Source organism: Notolepis coatsorum, assembly GCF_963971535.1.
Source record: "Notolepis coatsorum genome assembly, chromosome: 18".
NCBI lineage: Eukaryota > Metazoa > Chordata > Actinopteri > Aulopiformes > Paralepididae > Notolepis > Notolepis coatsorum.
The window spans coordinates 889,880-917,405 of record NC_140182.1 but is presented as its reverse complement, the minus strand read 5'-3'; the positions used below and the strand labels follow the sequence as shown (position 1 = coordinate 917,405).

At 46.2% G+C, this 27,526-nt stretch overlaps 1 protein-coding gene across 1 annotated transcript in view; it reads left to right on the top strand.

Annotated features, from left to right (window-relative positions):
- LOC311244780 (hyaluronidase-4-like) overlaps window positions 1-13,245 on the top strand; it is a gene marked incomplete at its 5' end in the record, with an annotated part of 74,828 nt that extends 61,583 nt beyond the window's left edge. The window contains one exon of the mRNA XM_084334467.1: window positions 12,371-13,245. Within this exon, the coding sequence (XP_084190593.1) occupies window positions 12,371-12,895 (525 nt within the window). The 3' untranslated portion in view covers window positions 12,896-13,245. The remainder of the gene's footprint in view (window positions 1-12,370) is intronic.
- Window positions 13,246-27,526: the final 14,281 nt, after the last annotated feature.

Here is a 27,526-nt window from a genome sequence, read left to right as displayed (position 1 = left end):
CGGACCCAAAGGATGCCCAGTCGTGGTTCAGACCCGACTGGGGTGGACGCTCCAGGGCCCCCTCTACGGACTTGACAGTCAACCCACGTCTACACGCTGCCTACACACAAAGGCGAGCGACACCGGCCACTCCCTCGTACAGCCCGTTGAGAGGCTATTGACATTAAGCGAGGGGCCTGTGGGAGAGCCGTGGGCACGGGAGGGAGTTCGCGCTCCAGACGTAGCTGACCTCGAACCCAGCACCCCAAGCGACTCCTTGATGGGGCGGCCGGAACCGGCCCCTCCTCAGACGGGGTACAGAGCAAACAAGAGAAACAGACGGAGGAGGTGGAGGAACAGCCAAGCACAGATCAAAGCAGTCTCAGGCCCGCTTCCTCCTAACCCCCTTACCATCCCTTCCAGCCCGTCAGAAGCGGGTCAAGGACGGGGACAACTTAAAAGTGGACACAGTCGTCGTGGTCATAGACCAGTCACTACCCCGAGCTGCGTGGCCGGCCGGCCGCGTAAGCAAAGTGATCACTGGTGCCGACGGAAAGGTCAGAGCGGCAGAAGTGCTCGTCCAGGGGCGGACATACACCCGACCGGTGGCGAGGCTGATAGAGTTGCCACGGCTCCCCGACTCGCTTAATGACGACCATGACCCACTGACTTTGTGAATTGCCCTACTCCTCACAACGGACATTGAGTAGTGGACAGTGCGGTTAATCTGTCTCTGCTTATCTAATTAGGTGCGGACTAATTAGGAGGCGGCTGTTACGAAGGATCAGATTAAACCGAATATATATATTTATTACTTGAGATATATTGTATAGTATTTGTATATCGTCTGATATCCCTTGTATATTCTTTGTACATATACACGGAATATCCCTTTACCTAGTACAGACCATAATATTTCGTTCTCCTATTGGACAGCGATCCCCTAGGCGCCAGGGCCATACCCCCAATGTCTAGTTCAAAGTCAGCGCTAAGACATGTCTGGACATGCCCGGCTCTGCGCAAGAATACGAGACAGAAATAAGGCTGGTACTAGATTGTTCACCTTACGTATAAATATGTCGCAGGTGGATACAGCAGTATTGTTAACCAATAAGTTGAAGCCTCACACCACGATACAACGTGCTGTGAAGTGGGCCCGTTTTGCCCCGAAATAGAGCCTTGAGACCGCGTGCGAATTGATAGCTGAAGTGTCAGAGTTTAACGCTGTATCGTCGAGTTCGACCTATTCTATTATTAAGTAATAGTCTATTATGTATAGTGTATCGTGCGGCTACCGTTCTACAGTGACCAGCATTACCAACGCTTCCTCGCACCGAGCTAGTGTGCTTATCCAGGCTGGGCGGCTTAACCTGGTGCCGTCATCCGAGGAGCCCTAGACGAGAACCGTGTGGATATGTACACTGGATAACCTACACCGGCGACTACAGAGCCCTTTTCGGCTGGATTATATTTGCTTTGGTCCTGTAGCTGATGGAGCGGAGAATCGTCTACACCCACAATTGTGTGGGATTTACCCTGTGAGGAGCAACGTCGAGCCCGCCTCTAGGACGCCTGAGGCTGGCTAGCTTTCTTCCATGCGGCACTGCATACCGGAGAATAGCTGTTGTTCGTCTGCGGATCAAGAGATTATTGCACTGTCTCCTGTACCTGGAGTCTCCTTATTCATCGTTGACCCAGACTTTCGTTACCGACAAATCCTCTCCCCTGCTGGCCTACAACCGGAGGGACCTTATTAGTATCTCCAGCTGCCCTACTAGTGTACCATAAATAATTCTTAAGATACAGGTGGTATTAATTATCTCCTGCGTAATATGCTCATGGACTTACGCTCTTGACCTATTCATGCACATTCTTCGCCTTACAAGCGCAATTCTCAATCTTGATAAGTAAAGTAATGTAAGATAATCTTAGTGCTGCTAATAAATATTCTTCTAAATGAGTATTTGTGTGAAACCGTGTTATTGTGGATGTGTTCATCTCATATACCTGTGTACTGTATGGCCAGTAGTAATGTACATAAGACAGTAGTGGTTTAATGATACCATACTTATTAATACAGTCAGGGAATTGTACCCCTCAGTTACACAATTGTTAAGGGGATGCAGACCAGAGAAAGACTTTCGTCTTGTTTACATCAGGGTCCCCCATTTTCAATTCATCGTAACATATATGACATACATGACATACAGATAGACAGTACTGCTACATCTATACATTTATGACATACCAGATTTGCAAATACAGTACTGTTTGTGATACAAAAAGAGTCCAGAAAAAAAAGTATATACATTTGACGTAGAAACTGTACATTCGAGGAGATTGGGTAGGTGGGGGGGGGGTGGGGGGGACTGTACATTGGAGGTGATTGGGTGGGGGGGGGGGGGGGGTTGGATAGGAGTGGGGGGGGGGGGCTGGGTAGGAGTGGGGGGAGGTTGGGTAGGAGGGGCAAAACTGTACATTGGAATATTGACAAAACCATACTTGGTAATTTACTGTACATTGGAGGGGGTTGTGTTAGGACATTTACAGGGGCCAGTTTCGAATTGCAGTCTCCCGTAGGTGTTTTTTTAGAGTGTTTTTGAATGTGGGTAGGGATTCACATTCCTTTACAGCTTTGGGTAGGGCGTTCCACATTGATGTGGCATAATTGCGAAACGTGTTTAGTCCCTTGTTTGAGCTGAATCTGGGTTTAACATGATTTGTGGAGCTCCCTCTGGTGTTGTGATCGTGGTATTCACTGACCTTTGGGAAGTATTTTGACATGTACATGGGGTGGGAGTTCCAAAGGGTGGGGGCAGCCACACTAAAAGCCCTGTCCCTGAAGGTCCGCAACCTGGCTTGTGAGATGGTAAGTGAGCCATGAGGAGGTCGTTAGTGATCTTGATTAGGGCAGTCTCTGTGCTGTGATTTGCTCTAAAACCGGATTGAAGGGGCTCATAGAGCTCATGTGTTGGTGGAGTTGGGCGGCAACTGCTCTTTGGAAGATCTTACTGAGGAAAGGAAGGTTGGAGATCGACCAGTAGTTGTTGAGTTCATCCGGGTCCAAACCTTGCTTTTTCTCTGGATGGGGGTGACAGCAGCCATTTTGAGACTGGAGGGGACAGTGCCAGACGCGAAGGAGGTGTTAATAATGTTAGCCATGCTGGGGGACAGAACAGGGAGGCATGCCTTGATGAGGGTTGTGGGAAGGAGGTTGAGGGAACAGGTGGAGGCTCTCTGGTTGGGCCTCCAGGCTTTATGACAACGGGTGTTGGAGGTGAGGAGGAGGAGGGGGAGGGAGGCTGAAGCTGACTGTAGATGGTGTCCACTTTGGCCTGGAAAAAGTCCTGGAACTTGGAGCATAGGTCAGAGGCTTCAGTAAGGGGGGGAGGGCGCAAGGGGGCGGAGCAGCCGGTCAATGGTCCGGAGTAGCTGGCTGACAGTCCGGAGGTCTAACCTCAAGCTCAGGGGGGGCCGTGCCTTTGCTGCTGCAGCCCCTGCACTCTGGAACAGCATCCCCACCTCCAGTAGGCTCCTCGCCCCCTCGATAGATGCCTTCAAATATAGGTTCAAAACCCCCTTCTAACTACTGACTCATGCCCTGTTTTCCTGTGTGCTTGCCTGTGTGCCCTCCCATACAACGGAGTGTGATTGTTGTCAATATGTATCTATGTATCTACCCTCTGTACAGCACTTTGGTTGACACGTCTCATGTCTTAGGCGCAATAGTCTATAGTAGAATAGTCTTAATGTGCTATATAAATTAATATGATTGATTGATTGATTGATGGTGGAGAACAGCATTCTGTGGTTGTGTTGATGGTTGGTGATGAGGTTGGCATAGTATGATGTTTTGGTCCGGGTTAGAGCTTCTTTATAAGACTGTATGTGGTCGTTGTAGGCCTCACGTTGAACAACGAGACCAGATTTCCTGTAGTGCAGAGCCTCTCGAGTTGTCTACCGTGGGTTTTCATGGTGCAGAGTTCGGGGGAGAACCAGGGTGCAGGATGCGTGAAGGAAACTGAGCGTGTTTTGAGCGGGGCCAGGGAGTTGAAACTAGTGGCTAGAGCCTTGTTGTCGTGGGAAACCAGGTTATTGACGGTGGGCGGTCGGGGGAGGTGTGGGACAGGATCATGTTCCCCAGTTCAGATATACTGATGTTTTTTGTTTTTGATGTTTTGCATGTGAGAGGGGGCTGTGCCTCTGGTGCATTATATACCAAGTCCACTGGGTTGTGTGTTGGGCCTTGTACGTGTTAAAACAGTCCAGGAGAGCAAGGAAGTCAGCAGCAAAGGAGCCGTTACAGGTGTCGACGTGGATGGTGACAGTGAGCACTGCAGTAAAGTGGATGTTGAAAATGAACTTTCCTGAAAAGAGTTCTTGTTAAATTACAAAAAAATTATTTTGAATTGAATATGTGGTGGTTATGATCAGGGCTGAAGTTGAATAAGAGATGTATGAAAGAAAAAGTGGAAAATTATTTCAACATAATATTTTTATGGCGTTTTTGAAGAGGACAATTTAATCCCCTAATGGTAAGAGTGAGTATTTCTTTCAATGACATTACAAAAAAACAAAAAAATCCATCAAAATCAGTGTTGTACTGGGCAGCTCCTAGTGGTCAACAGTGTCAGACTGTGGTTGTACTGGGCAGCTCCTAGTGGTCAACAGTGTCAGACTGTGGTTGTACTGGGCAGCTCCTAGTGGTCAACAGTGTCAGACTGTGGTTGTACTGGGCAGCTCCTAGTGGTCAACAGTGTCAGTGGTTGTACTGGGCAGCTACTAGTGGTCAACAGTGGTCACACTGTGGTTGTACTAGGCAGCTCCTAGTGGTCAACAGTGTCAGACTGTGGTTGTACTGGGCAGCTCCTAGTGGTCAACAGTGTCAGACTGTGGTTGTACTGGGCAGCTCCTAGTGGTCAACAGTGTCAAGACTGTGGTTGTACTGGGCAGCTCCTAGTGGTCAACAGTGTCAGTGGTTGTACTGGGCAGCTACTAGTGGTCAACAGTGGTCACACTGTGGTTGTACTGGGCAGCTCCTAGTGGTCAACAGTGTCAGACTGTGGTTGTACTGGGCAGCTACTAGTGGTCAACAGTGGTCACACTGTGGTTGTACTGGGCAGCTCCTAGTGGTCAACAGTGGTCACACTGTGGTTGTACTGGGCAGCTCCTAGTGGTCAACAGTGTCAGTGGTTGTACTGGGCAGCTCCTAGTGGTCAACAGTGTCAGACCGTGGTTGTACTGGGCAGCTCCTAGTGGTCAACAGTGGTCACACTGTGGTTGTACTCGGCAGCTCCTAGTGGTCAACAGTGTCAGACTGTGGTTGTACTGGGCAGCTCCTAGTGGTCAACAGTGGTCAGTCTGTGGTTGTACTGGGCAGCTCCTAGTGGTCAACAGTGTCAGACTGTGGTTGTACTGGGCAGCTCCTAGTGGTCAACGGTGTCAGACTGTGGTTGTACTGGGCAGCTCCTAGTGGTCAACAGTGTCAGACTGTGGTTGTACTGGGCAGCTCCTAGTGGTCAACAGTGTCAGACTGTGGTTGTACTGGGCAGCTCCTAGTGGTCAACAGTGTCAGACTGTGGTTGTACTCGGCAGCTCCTAGTGGTCAACAGTGTCAGACTGTGGTTGTACTGGGCAGCTCCTAGTGGTCAACAGTGTCAGACTGTGGTAGTACTGGGCAGCTCCTAGTGGTCAACGGTGTCAGACAGTGGTTGTACTGGGCAGCTCCTAGTGGTCAACAGTGTCAGACTGTGGTTGTACTCGGCAGCTCCTAGTGGTCAACAGTGGTCAGACGGTGGTTGTACTGGGCAGCTCCTAGTGGTCAACAGTGTCAGACTGTGGTTGTACTGGACAGCTCCTAGTGGTCAACAGTGTGAGACTGTGGTTGTACTGGGCAGCTCCTAGTGGTCAGACTGTGGTTGTACTGAGCAGCTCCTAGTGGTCAACAGTGTCAGACTGTGGTTGTACTGGGCAGCTCCTAGTGGTCAACAGTGTCAGACTGTGGTTGTACTGGGCAGCTCCTAGTGGTCAACAGTGTCAGACTGTGGTTGTACTGGGCAGCTCCTAGTGGTCAACAGTGTCAGTCTGTGGTTGTACTGGGCAGCTCCTAGTGGTCAACAGTGTCAGACTGTGGTTGTACTGGGCAGCTCCTAGTGGTCAACAGTGTCAGACTGTGGTTGTACTGGGCAGCTCCTAGTGGTCAACAGTGTCAGACTGTGGTTGTACTGGACAGCTCCTAGTGGTCAACAGTGTGAGACTGTGGTTGTACTGGGCAGCTCCTAGTGGTCAACAGTGGTCACACTGTGGTTGTACTGGGCAGCTCCTAGTGGTCACCAGTGTCAGCCTGTGGTTGTACTGGGCAGCAGCTCCTAGTGGTCAACAGTGTCAGACTGTGGTTGTACTGGGCAGCTCCTAGTGGTCAACAGTGGTCACACTGTGGTTGTACTGGGCAGCTCCTAGTGGTCAACAGTGTCACACTGTGGTTGTACTGGGCAGCTCCTAGTGGTCAACAGTGTCAGACTGTGGTTGTACCTAGCAGCTCCTAGTGGTCAACAGTGTCAGACTGTGGTTGTACTGGACAGCTCCTAGTGGTCAACAGTGTCAGACTGTGGTTGTACTGGGCAGCTCCTAGTGGTCAACAGTGGTCACACTGTGGTTGTACTGGGCAGCTCCTAGTGGTCAACAGTGTCACACTGTGGTTGTACTGGGCAGCTCCTAGTGGCCAACAGTGTCAGACTGTGGTTGTACTGGGCAGTTCCTAGTGGTCAACAGTGTCAGACTGTGGTTGTACCTAGCAGCTCCTAGTGGTCAACAGTGTCAGACTGTGGTTGTACTGGACAGCTCCTAGTGGTCAACAGTGTCAGACTGTGGTTGTACTGGGCAGCTTCTAGTGGTCAACAGTGTCAGACTGTGGTTGTACTGGGCAGCTCGTAGTGGTCAACAGTGGTCAGACTGTGGTTGTACTGGACATCAGCTCCCAGGTGTGAATGTGTGGAAGTGTGTCCAGAGTGTGAAGCAGGGTGTTGCTGAAAAGGAGCAGACAGACACCCAGAACCCACCCTGTGGGTAAATACAATAAAGGATATTCTTGCGTAACTGTGAACAGTGCCACTATATATAATATTCATATTCATTGTTTGGTTTCATTTGGTCTCTGGCTGCTTCCTCTGCATCTAAACGCACCGTCCTCTCGCCGCCTCCCTGCCTCCCATCCCCCGGGGGGCGATACGTCACAGATACTACACGCCGACGCCATGAAACCCACAGACATCACGTTATATCTTTACATTAACATGCTCCTCCGACTCACCCACCCTGCGCGCACGCGGTACAAAGGCCATCCGAAGAAATACTTTCATCCACTTAGAAAGTAGCCCGACTCCAGTCGCGTAAAACTGTTCTCCTATTGGGTCAATGGTCCGGTCGATGGTCTCCAACTACACACCCTCAAGACCCCTCCGCCCGTCTGGTCGTCTCAGACCCACTCCTTCTACCACGAGCTCCGGGAGGGTCATCAAGGAGAAGCCACCTATTCTCAGTCCTTGCTCCACAATGGTGGAACGGACTTCCCACCACAGTCAGGACAGCAGCCGAAAACACGACAGCGATCTTTCGCCATCGACTAAAAAAACACACTTCTTCAATCAATATCTGAAATAAAAGAAATAATAATAATAACAACTCTAACCTTCTTACTGTCCTCCTTGAAAGTAGCAATAGTCAGTTAAATGAGTACACTGGTAAAAGTAAAAGCCCTCCATTCAAGTTCTACTTAAGTAAATGTAGAGAAGTGTTTGCTATTGCGTGTACTTAAGTATCTAAAGTAAAAGTACACATTCTACATGACGTTTGTGTATCCATAGGTTGTGTTAAAGTGGTATGTGGTCCAGTGGTGTAAAAAAAATATAACCATATATTATATATATATGGCCAAAAACACCAGCGTCCTTCATCGTTAACCAATCACATGTTTGGGAGTCTGTGGAAGACCTGTGTTGCTCTGGGAGTCTGTGGAAGACCTGTGTTGCTCTGGGAGTCTGTGGAAGACCTGTGTTGCTCTGGGAGTCTGTGGAAGACCTGTGTTGCTCTGGGAGTCTGTGGAAGACCTGTGTTGCTCTGGGAGTCTGTGGAAGACCTGTGTTGCTCTGGGAGTCTGTGGAAGACCTGTGTTGCTCTGGGTGTCTGTGGAAGACCTGTGTTGCTCTGGGAGTCTGTGGAAGACCTGTGTTGCTCTGGGAGTCTGTGGAAGACCTGTGTTGCTCTGTGAGTCTGTGGAAGACCTGTGTTGCTCTGGGAGTCTGTGGAAGACCTGTGTTGCTCTGGGAGTCTGTGGAAGACCTGTGTTGCTCTGGGAGTCTGTGGAAGACCTGTGTTGCTCTGGGAGTCTGTTGAAGACCTGTGTTGCTCTGGGTGTCTGTGGAAGACCTGTGTTGCTCTGGGAGTCTGTGGAAGACCTGTGTTGCTCTGGGAGTCTGTGGAAGACCTGTGTTGCTCTGGGAGTCTGTGGAAGACCTGTGTTGCTCTGGGAGTCTGTGGAAGACCTGTGTTGCTCTGGGAGTCTGTGGAAGACCTGTGTTGCTCTGGGTGTCTGTGGAAGACCTGTGTTGCTCTGGGAGTCTGTGGAAGACCTGTGTTGCTCTGGGAGTCTGTGGAAGACCTGTGTTGCTCTGTGAGTCTGTGGAAGACCTGTGTTGCTCTGGGAGTCTGTGGAAGACCTGTGTTGCTCTGGGAGTCTGTGGAAGACCTGTGTTGCTCTGGGAGTCTGTGGAAGACCTGTGTTGCTCTGGGAGTCTGTTGAAGACCTGTGTTGCTCTGGGTGTCTGTGGAAGACCTGTGTTGCTCTGGGAGTCTGTGGAAGACCTGTGTTGCTCTGGGAGTCTGTGGAAGACCTGTGTTGCTCTGGGAGTCTGTGGAAGACCTGTGTTGCTCTGGGAGTCTGTGGAAGACCTGTGTTGCTCTGGGAGTCTGTGGAAGACCTGTGTTGCTCTGGGTGTCTGTGGAAGACCTGTGTTGCTCTGGGAGTCTGTGGAAGACCTGTGTTGCTCTGGGTGTCTGTGGAAGACCTGTGTTGCTCTGGGAGTCTGTGGAAGACCTGTGTTGCTCTGTGAGTCTGTGGAAGACCTGTGTTGCTCTGGGAGTCTGTGGAAGACCTGTGTTGCTCTGGGAGTCTGTGGAAGACCTGTGTTGCTCTGGGAGTCTGTGGAAGACCTGTGTTGCTCTGGGAGTCTGTTGAAGACCTGTGTTGCTCTGGGTGTCTGTGGAAGACCTGTGTTGCTCTGGGAGTCTGTGGAAGACCTGTGTTGCTCTGGGAGTCTGTGGAAGACCTGTGTTGCTCTGGGAGTCTGTGGAAGACCTGTGTTGCTCTGGGAGTCTGTGGAAGACCTGTGTTGCTCTGGGAGTCTGTGGAAGACCTGTGTTGCTCTGGGAGTCTGTGGAAGACCTGTGTTGCTCTGGGAGTCTGTGGAAGACCTGTGTTGCTCTGGGAGTCTGTGGAAGACCTGTGTTGCTCTGGGAGTCTGTGGAAGACCTGTGTTGCTCTGGGAGTCTGTGGAAGACCTGTGTTGCTGGCGTTGGCTTCAACAGTGATGCAGAGCTCCGCTCTATTGCTGCCGGCAGGTGGACTCACTCACGCTCATCTCCAAGAAGCTGCCTCATGCAGCTCTAACTGGATATGGAGCTTTTGCAAAACATGAAAGACAGCATCCAATACTGCACAGTGACTTTATAATACATTATAAAGGCAGTGGTGGAAAGTAACTAAGTATTTGTACTCAAGTTGTGTACCAGTTTCGACTTACTTGTACTTCATGTGAGTATTTTCATTTTAGGGAACTTTATACTTTTTTACTCCATTACATTTCAAGGGAAATGTTGTACGTTTTACTCCACTACATGTATCTGAATCCATCAGTTACTAGCTATTTTGAAGAAAAATATGTTTGCATAGAAAACGCAATATAAAATAAAAAATGTATGAAGATGATATACTTTTTCACATTTGAAGCATGTTAACTTCAACGGGATGTAATCAGTGCAGCGTAACTGGACCACATACCACTCTTAGGGTCATATTTCTCCGTGAAACATGCTGGGAGTGCGCCGGCAGAGCTGGCTTGAAGCGCATCTTGTAGATGACAGAAATAAATCTACAGCCATGCCGCGGTTTTGCACATATTATAGCATATTTGAATAACTTTATTGTATATTAATTATATATATAGCTATTGCCTGACACCACAGTTCGCCCTTTGCTTTTTATTAGCTTTTTAGTAGTGTATTCGTGTAGTTATTATTATTAGTTTTGTCGCGAATCTCAATGGTCTGTGGGAGACAGCCAGACAGGCAGGCAGCTCCGGTGTCAGGTTACAAACAGAGTGGTAGATGAATGGCTGTGATTGGTTGTCTGAAAATGAGCTCCAGCGCATCGCTCTGAAAGTTCAGAAAGTTTCAACTTTCGGCCGCACAAAAAAGCTGAGAAAAGAAGCCGACGGCAGCGCACTTCCTAGAGGCGGCCGCATGCGCTCCCTCCCCATTGGAATACATTGAAAACAGATGCGTGCGGTCAGAAATATGCGCCAAGTGGACGCGGGCCCTAACTGGACCACATACCACTTTAACATAACCTTTAATCAGTGCAGCGTAACTGGACAACATACCACATTAACATAACCTTTAATCAGTGCAGCATAACTGGATCACACACCACTTTAACATAACCTTTAATCAGTGCAGCGTAACTGGACCACATACCACTTTAACATAACCTTTAATCAGTGCAGCGTAACTGGACCACATACCACTTTAACATCACCTTTAATCAGTGCAGCGTAACTGGACCACATACCACTTTAACATAACCTTTAATCAGTGCAGCGTAACTGGACCACATACCACTTTAACATCACCTTTAATAAGTGCAGCGTAACTGGACCACATACCACTTTAACATCACCTTTAATCAGAGCAGCATAACTGGACCACATACCACATTAACATAACCTTTAATCAGAGCAGCATAACTGGACCACATACCACTTTGACATAACCTTTAATCAGTGCAGCATAACTGGATCACACACCACTTTAACATAACATTTAATCAGAGCAGCATCACTGGACCACATACCACTTTAGCATAACCTTTACCCAGAGCAGCATAACTGGACCACATACCACTTTAACATGACCTTTAATCAGAGCAGCATAACTGGACCACATACCACTTTAACATCACCTTTAATCAGAGCAGCATAACTGGACCACATACCACTTTAACATAACCTTTAATCAGAGCAGCATAACTGGACCACATACCACTTTAACATAACCTTTAATCAGAGCAGCATCACTGGACCACAGACCACTTTAACATAACCTTTAATCGGAGCAGCATAACTGGACCACATACCACTTTAACATAACCTTTAATCAGAGCAGCATCACTGGACCACATACCACTTTAACATAACCTTTAATCAGAGCAGCATCACTGGACCACATACCACTTTAACACAACCTTTAATCAGAGCAGCATAACTGGACCACAGACCACTTTAACATAACCTTTAATCAGAGCAGCATCACTGGACCACATACCACTTTAACATAACATTTAATCAGAGCAGCATAACTGGACCACAGACCACTTTAACATAACCTTTAATCAGAGCAGCATAACTGGACCACATACCACTTTAACATAACCTTTAATCAGAGCAGCATCACTGGACCCCAGACCACTTTAACATCACCTTTAGAGGCCACGGTTTGAGGGTTGAACGCTCCCAAGCACTAGTTTTGCCAACTTCGGCAGTATTATCCTAATCAGCCTGTTGATGTTTATATATATATACTGTATATGTATTGGGGTGCAATATACATTTATTGAACAGTGCAAAGAAAGTGAATGGGAGGCATAAAAACAAACAATACCCTGAGACGGAAACATTGTCCCTGCGGCCAGTGTGGCCCAACATCTGCTCCACAACAACCATTGGCTCTTGTTAGGCGTGTTCGTCCCGTGTCAACACACGCTAAGAGAGTTCATTAGTCATTCAGAACCAGACGACAGTAGGAGAGGACACGCATGGCCAGAGAGTCGACTCCGGAACAAAGTGTTCTTTTCTTGAGCCCCTTCTGGCACCAGACACAACCCATTGCTGTAAACACACAGAGACGGACAATAGATAGCGTCATAGCGGACGTCATGTGTATAATTCTGTTAGTGCTCCCGTTCTAAAACCGCTCTAACATTTTGAAACGCACAATGCTTACGTTTGAACCCTCTCATCCACTCACTCCCTGAAACAGCCTGTTCTCACACAACCCCACTCTTTTCATGCCACTTTAACTTGTGCCCCCTTCCCCCCCACCGCCCACCGCCTGTCCACAGTTCAACTGCACCAAGGTGAAGTCCTTCCTGGGCCAACGACTGGGCCAGTACATCACCAACGTCACCCGCGCCGCCGAGGTCTGCAGCGACTTCCTGTGCCAGAGCAACGGGCGCTGCGTCCGCCGGAACGCCCGCGCCCAGCACTACCTGCACCTGAGCGCCGACAGCTACCGCATCCAGCCGGCGGGGGACGGCGACTTCGCGGTCAGCGGCTGGCACTCACAGCACGAGCTCCGGCTGCTGGCGGAGAGGTTCCGCTGCCACTGCTACGAGGGGCACGAGGGGGAGAAGTGCGACAGCCTGAACAGGGTGGTGGAAGACGAGGAGGAGGAGGAGGAGAAGGAGGTGGTGGTGGTGGTGGTGGAGGAGAAGTGGGACGACCAGGAGGAGGACTGGAAGAACGACGAGGAGTGGAACGAGGTGGGGAGCGGGGGGGCCACGGTGCCGCCCGGCGACGGACTTCACTTGATGCCGCTGTTGCTGCTGCTCATGTTGAACCTGTCGGTTGTCAGGATAGTGGCGTGATGACGACGGTACTTTACATAACGTGGAGGACTGGCGGTAGAAGAGGCAGAGCTTCGAGTCACTTTTCTGGGTAATACTGTGTGAAAACCACCAGTAAACTGAATTCACATACTGTAGTTCTATGATATTGGGACAGTTTGTGTGTATTTATGAACACAACAAGGCCTCTCTCAGATCCCCATAATCAATATGTTCCTGGAAAAGCATGCAGGCTGCTGTCCCAGTATCCACACAATCTGTGTCCCGTTCGTTCTCACGGGAATAAGATAAGAGTCGTGGCTCTGTTTCATGCTTTGGGACTTGAACTTGAACTTGTTCAGGTACACAGATCCAGTTAAAGGTGCACTATGTTTGGGGAGAGTTTGATTGACATTTGAAGAGCCCACAATTAGTTTACAAATTGTATATATTTACTATACAAAAGCTATGTCATTTGTAGAATAATAAATTTTTTATTGCCTGATGAATCCTACCATTAAAGAAAAACAGTAACCAACCACAACAGTGAAACAGTAACCTTTCAGTAGCGTCAGGCACTGTTTCAGGGACCAAACAGTTTGTTTATTCAGTTATGACATCTTCTTTTTCACGTCTCACAGTTTCAAATGTCTCTCTCCAAACAACACGATGCACCTTTAACTCATTGTGTGCCATACCCGAGATAAGTCGGGTTATCTCGCCATGCGTTGAGTGCCAAAACCCAAGATTTTCTCGGGTTTTGATCCTTTGATATTTTCCTTTGATCCCCGTTCTATACGGTCAGCCGGAGCCCTCTAGGTGTCCCTGATTCATCTGCCTACGTTGGAATTGCAATGACGATCGGGGTAAGACTACCCCCCCCCCCCCTTGATGATTTTGTGAAGGCACATATGTACATGGTATATATACCTTTGATTTGGGAGTATTTGGGGATTCAGGCGATCAACCAGAACGATTTGAGCTTATTGCATATAACGTGTCATATCTCGTGGAAATATATATGGAAAAAGACTGGATTCTTTTGGAAAGGGGCGATGTTTTGCGTGTAGCGTGTAACAAACTACAGTGTGTAGAAATTAACTGATTAGTCAGTAATGGACTATGAACAATGCCTGTAAAATGAGCCATACTATTGTCTCCATATCTATAATACAGAACACACGGTGGGTCTGCAAACATTGCTAAAATGGTCAATAACGCTGGCGCCAGCCAGTACAGATGGGGAAAGTCGGTGGCAGTTAAATAGTAGAATTTAGTTTGTGGGTGGATTTTCAAGAACCATGAATGCACATTAATAAGAAATATATTACAAACTAGCATGCACATTTCTGTGAAGGGGTCGATGCAAACCTTGTTCCGAGGACCTTTTAAAGTGAAGCTCTTAACATACAAATGTGACAGGCATGTCCAGTAGGATCCTATTAGATTTCTTTCATTTCCAGTAGGATCCTATTAGATTTCTTTAATTTCCAGTAGCATCCTATTAGATTTCAAGTTTCTATCTCCTATTAACGTAATCATCTCGTAGGCTACATAACTTACAGTCACACAGGGATGCTAAGACTAAGATGTTAGGTGTCTCCTATTGACCGTCGCCCCACAGGTTGGAGAACTGAACTGGGAAAAGAGTCAACTGGATTTATGGATTAGGCGAGTTACACGAACAACTCTGAATTCAACTGCTAAAACAAATCTGTGATTTCATCAGGTATAAAGTCTGAAGATGCTCCCTATACAAGATATACTGTAGATGCACCCAGGGGAATGTTCTGAGTATAAGCGTACATTTTCTGTCTCTCTGGCGTATGTCCTTAGAGTGACATTCAGCTCCGTTGAGGCAAGCCAGTCCAACGTGTCATCGTCCAGGTCCATTATTAGACCACGGTCGCCATCCGGTGGCTGGTGTTGTTGGGGCAGCTGCTCATTACGTGTTCCACAGTTTATTCGCATTCGCACTGGGCGCTATCCACGAGACCCCATTTCTGCATTGCTGGTCCGAAGCGCCCTACGCCCGACTAATTATCTCTTTCCAATTGATGCCCGTGTTTTCCTCAAATGACAATGTATTTTTTTTTATGTGATTTTCTAGATGTCTATAAAAACCACATCGACTTGAACTTTCATTCCAAGCAACGAAGGCACAATTGACGTTATTACGAGGTATATTCCCACGACAGCGGTGAGGTGCTTTCAATGGCATTTAAAAAAACAATCACCTGCCGTTCTGATGCACGTTTGTGTGACAACATCCCTGAAGTCACCACGACGAATCTTATTCTGTCTCTGATTGACATTTTGCCTTTACAGTAGGTACCAGACAATATGCACTGGTCTCTTTGACCAACCACTGTATGCATTTCTCCAGCAATACACCGTTACCCTACTTTAGATATTGATTGTGAAACAAACAGGGCTGTGTTGTCCTCATCCCATGTCTGAAGTCTACAAACTCGCCCCCAACAAAACGAAATGGGCCAATGTATTGAAATAACATCAATGAGCTTTCAAATTGTGCAACCACTTAACATTCTACACCATCAGTAACAATAACCAAAAACCCAGGACGAAAATTGTGAAAATGTGCAATGACTTTGCTAGAACAATATGTAAGCCAATCAGCAGTGACTACACGTGAACTGCCTCCACAGTGCTAGTCCTTTGTGCTAAAGGGATAGTCCACTCTTTTTGATTGACCTGGGTAGTAGTCATTCCAATAAGCACTTGCACCTGAGTTTTACTTGTTGAGATACTGGAAACAAATAAGTGTTGCTGGCAATTAATGTCATGGGGGGGGGGGATCTTGGAACAATCACATTTAAATGTGCTTCTCTGTAGTTTACTGTAATATGCAACTTGATACTGTGCTTGGTTTCTTCAGAGAAACGTGGTGGAAAAGTGGTTACAAAAGTTAGTTTTCCTCTAACGTATCTCATCCAATCAAGTAATTACTAAACTGATATATATTTTTTTTTATATAATAAAAGCCATTTTTGCTACAACAATATTGAACACTATTGTATCTCAATGGGTGCTTATGGTCTGTACATAGCACCACTGTATTGTCATCGTGAGAACAGCAGGAATGCTGAACTTACTATACCGTTAGCTTAATCATTTTAACAAAACACCAAAGATGGGCATATATACTGATGCAATAATAATAGTGTGAATTAAAGGCCTTTTTAATGTTGAGGTTGGCTCTAATGACACAGTCTTGAATGTGGGCCTGGAATGTAGAACATAAAATATATCCATTGCATTTGAAAATGTAGCACATATTACTTTATAGCACTGACCCTGGTTTATTTGTGTACCATACATGTACCTCAACCATTTAATCTCTGTGTTGACACTCACTCAGACCAGCTCAGCAACATACTCATCTCAGCCACTGTGTATCACGTAGTGCTCATGTGTGTGTAACTGTCCAGTGCACTTATACTTTTCATATCAAGATTGTATACCAAATATGCAACAAGGACTATGCAACAAGTGAAAAATTGTTGCCTGAATGTAAAATCCACTGCAAATAAAGATACATTCTTTTTTTGGAATAAAGCCATGTTTCGTTCATTTTCCTTCAAAGTGACTTATTCTTTCCTTAGAGCGCCTTATTCTTCCCAAAATGAACTTGTTGTTAAAAGCTGCATATATCTGTTGAAATGATGGTGCTCCTGTATTTGTTCACATCACAATATATTACAAAATTAAATTAAGTAAATATTTTCCAACACCATGCAGGTCTATTGACAATGAGTAAAACTAAAGGCAGTCTATGTATTTTTATTTTAAGTACACTATAGCTTCAATTTAGTTATCCTTTATTTTACATTAAAAAAAATTTAAGAAACGTGTCGAGCACACACACTGGCCCCTGTAAATGTCCAACCCCCCCCCCCCCTCCAATGTACAGTAAATGTCCTAACCCAATAATACACGAGACCCTCTTCTTGGGACCAAGTAAGGTTTCGTCGATATTCCAATGTAAGCCTGAAGCCTTATGTAGTACATATCCAAATTTCATAAAGATCCATTCAGAAATGAGTGATTAGGAGTGATTTTGGTAAACTGTTTATTTGGGGTATCATTGGAAGCCGCACTCATTGGCTACAATGATCCACAATCATTTTCGAGATCGGATCTAGATTGACGGAACTACTGCAGCCTGAGTCGGGAGTGGTATTTTGCGCAAAACCGTGTACTTTGCACAAGCCTCAAATACCGGCATGTAACTCGAGAACCGCTGAACGGATTTTGTCGGATTTTGTCGCCATCGACAGGCAACAAATAAGCCTTGAATTCGATATATATATTGTATTACAAAATATGCACAACCGAGCCACTAGGGGTCGCCAAAATGCCGATTGCAAAAGGTCCAAAAAACTTCCATATGTGGGACGTTGCATGCTAAGAGCAGGGATTTAAAAGCTTCGACAGAGCAGGCGCCCCTGACGACGGCAGGTAATTTGTTCCACAGGTAGGGAGCGCGGTAGACAAAGGCTCTGTGTCTGGCAGATTTCTTTTTAACCCTAGGAATCAATAGAAGCCCCGCATTTTGTGAGGGCAGAGCACGAGCGGGCGAGTATCGGGAGATGAGATCGGATAGATAGAGCGGTGCGAGCCCATTTAAAATTTTGTAGGTGAGGAGTAGCACTTTAAAGTCAGATCTGGATTGAATAGGAAGCCAGTGTAAGGTGGACAAAACTGGTGTGATGTGATCAAATTTGTAGTTTTAGTATATTTTGCACAAGTTGAAGATTTTTTTATGCTTGAATTAGGTAGGCCTGAAAAAAGTGCATCAAACAGTGCTGAAACTTGGGTGCTGCAGTGTTGAGTGCCTAGTAGTAGAGACATATTACGAGCCCTGGGGGACACCCGTCCGAAGGGGGCGGGGGGCCGACAGGGACCCTCTCCATGATACTCGGCAGGAGTGGTCGTCGAGGTAGGATGTCAGCCAAAATATAAAAAACCATATACTTCAGTCGTTTTAGTTTCAGTTTAAAAAATGTTATGCCTAGTTTTAGTGACACCAACTATGCAGTGTGGAAATGCCTAAACAGAATAAGATCTGGTGTTGGACGTTCAAAAGCAACTCTCGCCAAATGGGGATACTTACATGATGGGGACGTTTGTGTGTGATTGTGCCACTGAAACACAGACCATGCAGCACCTCCTGATACGCCCCCTGCTGGAACAGCCCTGCACAGCAGCGGACTCAATGAGTTCAATGAGAAGGGACAGCAATGTGCTCAGCTGTGGTTGAACCACATCTAGCCAAGCCTTGTAACTGACTGTATTGTGGACACAACAAGAATTAAGAAGTGGTCACATTAGTTTTAGTAAATTGTAATAATCTTGTTGAAGACACACATACACTATTTAGTTTAAGTATTATCTGCCGCAGGGTCTATTGAAGAGGGCTGGCAAGATGCCACAAAGCAGAGCAGATGGAAGTAGCTGTCTTGACAGAGGCTCTAACCTTTGTGCGTGAGGACGGCAGATTTATGCACACAGATTACCTCAATGCACAACAGCTGTGTAGCCACCCTGTTCCCAGGTGTAATTGGCAACAGGTGTGTAGCCACGCCTGCTCCCAGGTGTAATTAGCAAGGTTGAATGCTTACACCAGCCACCCCCACACCTCAGTTCGTTTTAGTTTTTTTTGTAATATAAGATAGAATAGAATAGAATAGAATAGAATAGAATAGAATAGAATAGAATAGAATAGAAATACTTTTATTATCCTGTAGGAAATTTGACACTGCAAATCGCTCAACATTTAAACATTTAAACATTTAGACAGGACAGGTCACAAATTAGAATAATAACACAAATCAAATCAAGTTGCCTAGGATAAGAGTAGAGTAAAATAGAATAAAATTAAATGAAATAAAATATACAGAAATAAATACAGTAAGAATATACTGAGCATATTGAGCATGGGGGAAGCAATTTGGTCAATATAATTATAATTTAAATCTAACTAAATGAAATATATATTCCAGTATTCACAGTGTCACAAGGTGCAGTATGCTTCAGGTAGTGTATTGTCCTCCTTGGGTTCCAATAAGACCTAGATAAATGTCTGGCAGCCGTCACTGCCCTCTGTTGTGGAGCCTGGAGGCCGCTAGTCGCGGCCTCCTGCCACTATTGAGCTGCCGCTCTGTGCTCAGTGATGCAGTGAGGCACAGTGATGCATTATATAGTCTGATGGCTGTTGGAATGAAGGACTTCCTGTGCCGTTCAGTGCTGCATTTGGGTAGTGTAAGCCTAGCACTGAACATGCTCCTCCTGTCAGCCAAGTCTGTGTGTAGTGGGTGGGAGGGGTTTTCCCTGATGGCCTGGAGCTTAGCGAGGCTCCTCCTCTCCGCCACCCTCGCTAGAGAGTTCAGCTCCACCCCAACCACGCTGCTGGCCTTCCTGACCAGCTTATCCAGCCTGGATGTGTCCACTGCTCTCAGTCCGCTGCCCCAGCAGGTCACAGCGTACAAGAAGGCGGCCGCCACCACCGACTCATCCTTGTACAGACATTGAAGGATCTCAGCCTTCTGAGGAAGTAGAGTCGGCTCTGGCCCTTCTTGTATAGTGCTTCTGCATGTTTTGACCCGTTCAGTTTGTTGTCGATGTGCACACAGAGGTATTTGTACACCTCAACCATGTCCACATCAACTCCCCTGATGGAAACGGGGGTCACAGGTGCACTCCTCCTCCTCCCCAGCTCCACCATCAGTTCCTTGGTCTTCGCCACATTTAGCTGCAGGTGGTTTTTATCGCACCATGTGACAAAGTCCACTACCAGTTCCCGGTATTCCCTCTCGTCACCGTCCTTTATACATCCCACTATCGCAGAGTCATCAGAAGATAGTTAAAGATTGTTCTTTATTGTCTGTTGATACAGAAATATTTTGTGTCGGAACACACGATACTGCACAGATCATACCCACTTTAACATAACCTTTAATCAGAGCAGCATAACTGGACCACACACCACTTTAACATCACCTTTAATTAGAGCAGCATAACTGGACCACACACCACTTTAACATCACCTTTAATTAGAGCAGCATAACTGGACCACATACCACTTTAACATAACCTTTAATCAGAGCAGCATAACTGGACCACATACCACTTTAACATAACCTTTAATCAGTGCAGCGTAACTGGACCACACACCACTTTAACATCACCTTTAATTAGAGCAGCATAACTGGACCACATACCACTTTAACATAACCGTTAATCAGAGCAGCATAACTGGACCACATACCACTTTAACATAACCTTTAATCAGAGCAGCATAACTGGACCACATACCACTTTAACATAACCTTTAATCAGAGCAGCATAACTGGACCACATACAACTTTAACATAACCTTTAATCAGAGCAGCGTAACTGGACCACATACCACTTTAACATAACCTTTAATCAGAGCAGCATAACTGGACCACATACCACTTTAACATAACCTTTAATCAGAGCAGCATAACTGGACCACATCCCACTTTAACATGACCTTTAATCAGAGCAGCATAACTGGACCACATACCACTTTAACATAACCTTTAATCAGAGCAGCATAACTGGACCACATCCCACTTTAACCTAACATTTAATCAGAGCAGCATAACTGGACCACATACCACTTTAACATAACATTTAATCAGAGCAGCCTAACTGGACCACATACCACTTTAACATCACCTTTAATCAGAGCAGCGTAACTGGACCACATCCCACTTTAACATGACCTTTAATCAGAGCAGCATAACTGGACCACATACCACTTTAACATAACATTTAATCAGAGCAGCATTAGGTTATATATTTACCACCGTTGACATATTTCCACACCAACCATTCAGGTTATATATTTAGGTATATTATACGCACCGTATTTAAGTTTAAGTCACATGGTGTGTCATCTCTGTGTTCGTTTCGGGACAGCACATCATGTGATCTGTTTTTTTTTTTTTTTTACATCTGTTTATTTGCATCTTTCATTTCACAAAGAATTAGTGCTGTATACGTTAACATAAATTGATAAGAGTTAAAAGAGTTTCATAAAAACATAGGTTATATTACACACACACACACACACGCACGCACGCACGCACGCACACACACACACACACACACACACACACACACACACACACACACACACACACACACACACACACACACACACACACACACACACACACACACACACACACACACACACAACACACACACACACACACACACACACTTACAAAGTATAATACAAGTTTAAATTAGAAATACAATATATCAGTAATAGTACAAAGCTGCGTTATAGAGTGATTATTAGACGTCTCATATTAGGTATAAACTAGAGTAGCTAGAGTTACAGATGATGTATTGCCTAGTATCAATATAATCAATGAAGGGTTGCAGAGTCCGATGGCATTGATCTCCTATGATGTTGTTGAACAGTTCATCAGCTCGCTCCACCCTGTATCACACCCTTCATCAGCTCCACCCTGCATCACACCCTTCATCAGCTCCACCCTGCATCACACTCTTCATCAGCTCCACCCTGCATCACACTCTTCATCAGCTCCACCCTGCATCACACTCTTCATCAGCTCCACCCTGCATCACACTCTTCATCAGCTCCACCCTGCATCACACCCTTCATCAGCTCCACCCTGCATCACACTCTTCATCAGCTCCACCCTGCATCACACCCTTCATCAGCTCCACCCTGCATCACACTCTTCATCAGCTCCACCCTGCATCACACTCTTCATCAGCTCCACCCTGCATCACACCCTTCATCAGCTCCACCCTGCATCACACTCTTCATCAGCTCCACCCTGCATCACACCCTTCATCAGCTCCACCCTGCATCACACTCTTCATCAGCTCCACCCTGCATCACACTCTTCATCAGCTCCACCCTGCATCACACTCTTCATCAGCTCCACCCTGCATCACACCCTTCATCAGCTCCACCCTGTATCACACTCTTCATCAGCTCCACCCTGCATCACACTCTTCATCAGCTCCACCCTGCATCACACCCTTCATCAGCTCCACCCTGCATCACACTCTTCATCAGCTCGCTCCACCCTGTATCACACTCTTCATCAGCTCCACCCTGCATCACACTCTTCATCAGCTCCACCCTGCATCACACTCTTCATCAGCTCCACCCTGCATCACAGTCTTCATCAGCTCCACCCTGTATCACACTCTTCATCAGCTCCACCCTGTATCACACTCTTCATCAGCTCCACCCTGTATCACACTCTTCATCAGCTCCACCCTGCATCACACTCTTCATCAGCTCCACCCTGTATCACACTCTTCATCAGCTCCACCCTGCATCACACTCTTCATCAGCTCCACCCTGCATCACACTCTTCATCAGCTCCACCCTGTATCACACTCTTCATCAGCTCCACCCTGTATCACACTCTTCATCAGCTCCACCCTGCATCACACTCTTCATCAGCTCGCTCCACCCTGCATTACACTCTTCATCAGCTCCACCCTGCATCACACTCTTCATCAGCTCGCTCCACCCTGCATCACACTCTTCATCAGCTCCACCCTGTATCACACTCTTCATCAGCTCCACCCTGCATCACACTCTTCATCAGCTCCACCCTGCATCACACTCTTCATCAGCTCCACCCTGCATCACACTCTTCATCAGCTCCACCCTGTATCACACTCTTCATCAGCTCCACCCTGTATCACACCCTTCATCAGCTCCACCCTGCATCACACTCTTCATCAGCTCCACCCTGTATCACACTCTTCATCAGCTCCACCCTGCATCACACTCTTCATCAGCTCCACCCTGCATCACACTCTTCATCAGCTCCACCCTGTATCACACTCTTCATCAGCTCCACCCTGTATCACACCCTTCATCAGCTCCACCCTGTATCACACTCTTCATCAGCTCCACCCTGCATCACACTCTTCATCAGCTCCACCCTGTATCACACTCTTCATCAGCTCCACCCTGTATCACACTCTTCATCAGCTCCACCCTGTATCACACTCTTCATCAGCTCCACCCTGCATCACACTCTTCATCAGCTCCACCCTGCATCACACTCTTCATCAGCTCCACCCTGCATCACACCCTTCATCAGCTCCACCCTGCATCACACCCTTCATCAGCTCCACCCTGCATCACACTCTTCATCAGCTCCACCCTGCATCACACTCTGCATCAGCTCCACCCTGCATCACACTCTTCATCAGCTCCACCCTGCATCACACTCTTCATCAGCTCCACCCTGCATCACACTCTTCATCAGCTCCACCCTGCATCACACTCTTCATCAGCTCCACCCTGCATCACACTCTTCATCAGCTCCACCCTGTATCACACCCTTCATCAGCTCCACCCTGCATCACACTCTTCATCAGCTCCACCCTGCATCACACTCTTCATCAGCTCCACCCTGTATCACACTCTTCATCAGCTCCACCCTGCATCACACCCTTCATCAGCTCCACCCTGCATCACACTCTTCATCAGCTCCACCCTGCATCACACTCTTCATCAGCTCCACCCTGCATCACACTCTTCATCAGCTCCACCCTGTATCACACTCTTCATCAGCTCCACCCTGTATCACACTCTTCATCAGCTCCACCCTGTATCACACCCTTCATCAGCTCCACCCTGCATCACACCCTTCATCAGCTCCACCCTGCATCACACTCTTCATCAGCTCCACCCTGTATCACACTCTTCATCAGCTCCACCCTGCATCACACTCTTCATCAGCTCCACCCTGTATCACACTCTTCATCAGCTCCACCCTGCATCACACTCTTCATCAGCTCCACCCTGCATCACACTCTTCATCAGCTCCACCCTGCATCACACTCTTCATCAGCTCCACCCTGCATCACACTCTTCATCAGCTCCACCCTGCATCACACTCTTCATCAGCTCCACCCTGCATCACACTCTTCATCAGCTCCACCCTGTATCACACTCTTCATCAGCTCCACCCTGTATCACACTCTTCATCAGCTCCACCCTGTATCACACTCTTCATCAGCTCCACCCTGTATCACACCCTTCATCAGCTCCACCCTGCATCACACTCTTCATCAGCTCCACCCTGCATCACACTCTTCATCAGCTCCACCCTGCATCACACTCTTCATCAGCTCCACCCTGCATCACACCCTTCATCAGCTCCACCCTGCATCACACTCTTCATCAGCTCCACCCTGCATCACACTCTTCATCAGCTCCACCCTGCATCACACTCTTCATCAGCTCCACCCTGCATCACACTCTTCATCAGCTCCACCCTGCATCACACTCTTCATCAGCTCCACCCTGCATCACACTCTTCATCAGCTCCACCCTGCATCACACTCTTCATCAGCTCCACCCTGCATCACACTCTTCATCAGCTCCACCCTGCATCACACTCTTCATCAGCTCCACCCTGCATCACACTCTTCATCAGCTCCACCCTGCATCACACTCTTCATCAGCTCCACCCTGCATCACACTCTTCATCAGCTCCACCCTGCATCACACTCTTCATCAGCTCCACCCTGTATCACACTCTTCATCAGCTCCACTCTGTATCACACTCTTCATCAGCTCCACCCTGCATCACACTCTTCATCAGCTCCACCCTGTATCACACTCTTCATCAGCTCCACCCTGTATCACACCCTTCCGTTATGAACAGTGATGCCAGTAACTAGGGGTCAGGAACCTTTTTGACTGGGAGAGCCATAAAAGCCAAATATTTCTAAATATATTTCATTGAGAGCCATATAGTATTTTTTAACGTATAATAAATTAAATATGTCTTACTTTTAATGCGACTTCTGGTGCTGCATGGTTTTGCTGATGGCCTTGTAATCTGGTTCATACGTGGTGACTAGGTTGAGCTTCATGCAGGCGTTGAGGCTTCCATCAGTTAAACGTGAGCGTAGGTTGGTCTTAATGTTCCTCATATGCGAGAATGACTGCCCACATGCATATGTAGAGCCAAACATGGTCAATACGGCAATACTCACGCTGCATTGTGTGGTATGTCACAGGAAGCTCGTTCCAAGTTTTAAGAATCAGCTGGTCTTCAGGCTGCTCGCTATATCTTCAGCTACAGATACTATTAGCTGTATCTTCAAAACTAATTTCTGTTTACTTTAAAATGACACAGTATTATTAAGAAATATCACAAGTATATAAAAATAAAATAAAAAAAAAAATAAAATAAAAATTTTACTCAAAAAATTCTGGGAGCCATATGCTGTCACCAGAAGAGCCATATATGGCTCGCGAGCCATAGGTTCCCGACCCCTAATCTGATAACTTTTTTCAGTAAATAGTCATCTAACTTGTTACTTTTTACAAGCCAGTAATCTGATTACAGTTACTTTTCCAAGTGGCTGTGCGTTACTATTTAGTTACTATATCTCATAATGCCGATGATAAGAGAGCCAGGGGTACAGTCAGCGAGACCGGAGATGGGACGTGCGTTCGCACAGCCAATGAGCAGCCAATCATGATTTATGACATTATGCACTTTCAATAAAGTATTATAAAAAATAAAATAAAAACTGTTGTCATTCTTATGTTGTGGCAGCAGCAGGGGGGACGACGACGACTTTGTAACCTAGTTACTTTCAAAGTAACTTAGTAATCAAGTAATCAGTAAAGTAACTAGATAACTTTTTAAAGGAGTAATCAGTAATCAGATTACTTGGCATCACTGGTTATGAAATACACATTTGGAACAGGATCCATGTCAGAAACATGTGACGCGTGTCGTGTCCAGTGACAGAGACGGAGGAGAACAGAGGGACGTAAACACTGGAGTACAACCAGCTAGTGCAGGGGTGGGCAATTATTTTTCCCGGGGGGCCGAATGAGCAACTGAAAATATGTTGGGGGGCCGGGCCAAAATTCCAAACTCAATTATGCATAATATACATTTTATTTCTATATAAAAAGCAGTAAATGGCATTGTTTTGACCCCTGGTAAGAGTGTATGTTATTATTTGGCAATTAAAAGGTGAGGTTAGCTTTCAAAAATATCATTTATTCAAATAGAATTTATTTCCAAAATGATAAACAAAATGTGAAACATTAATAACAAAGGGCATTTTGAGTTTCATATACTATTGAAACAAGGATTTTCTTAGCTTTCTAAAGACATCACATCATCTTATAGCAAAAATAAACAAGACATGTCACTGAACTGTGTAAAGAAAAGTGTCCCAGTTTTGTAGCCTTTTTTAATTTACATGCCTATATTAAACATTTAATGTTTTCAGAACTGTGCAAAAAAAAGAAAAAAAAATATCAAGTGTCCCATTTCACTTGTTATATTTCCACATTTTAGTGTTCTTCAGTTCTTTTTTTTTTTTCATTCAGTGTGAGAAATCCAGTCTCTGTTGAGCTTTAACAAGTCCATCAAAGTCAGGTTGCATGTCTGAGGTGGAGATGCGAAGCACAGCTGCCAGATGTTCATCAGTGAGAGAGGGTCTGTACCTGGACTTGGTAAACGTCATGACTGAGAATGTCTGTTCACATATGTAGGTGGATCCAAAGAGAACCAACATCTTCTGAGCATGTCTCCTAAGCGTATTAAAAAAAAAATATATATATATATATATATATAAAAAAAAAAAAAAAATATTAAAAAAAAAATATTTTTTAATTTTTTTTTAATTTTTTTATTATCATGTAATCTTTCGCGGGCCGGTCAGAATCATCCCGCGGGCCGGATCCGGCCCGCGGGCCGTACAATGCCCAGGTCTGAGCTAGTGGCTCTGATCTCCAGATGCCCTTGGGCTGTGCAACAGCTCAGCTCTGCTGGGGAAACCAGCTGCGACACCCTCCACTCCCCTCTAGAGGGCGACACAGCCACAATTTAAACTAACTAGGCCCAGTGCTGAACACTATGCCCATATAGAGTAGTTTCCACTTGTCATTGTATGTGGCATCATCATGGAGACACACAAGGCACAGTTATGTATGTGTTTATTCACTTGAAGGGGGGGGGAAATGCATGAAAACAGTATGACCATGAATGGCTTTCACTTGGCATTGTATTGTTATTAAGGTCATATATTACCTTAGTAACACAACACAGGGTTATATGTTATATATTATCTTAGTAACACAACACAGGGTTATGTGTTATATATTATCTTAGTAACACAACACAGGGTTATAGGTGTTATCTATTATCTAAGCAACACAAGACAGGGTTACTATCTATTATCTAAGCCAGTGTTTCTCAACTGGTGGGCCATTTTGAGTGGGTCGCGGATGTGTAATTTTCTTTTTTTTTATAATATCTTTTTTTTACTACCTATCTTTGTGAAAGTGGTTTCTCAGCTCTGGTCCAGCTGAAGACAAAGCAGAGGAACTGATTGGACAGTGAGCATGACCTCCGAGTTGCTTTGTCTACCATCACCCCAGACTTTGAGACTCTTGTCAGGAGCAAACAACATCCCCAGTTATCCCTTTAGTTCCCTGGGATGTTAAGCTAAGAAGTCTGCTAAGAAGGATATATTATTTATTATTAATATTATTATTTTATTTCATTGGGTTTTTAGCCCTAGTTGCACTTTTGTTGCAACCCCAGTTATCCCATTAGTTCCCCCAAACTT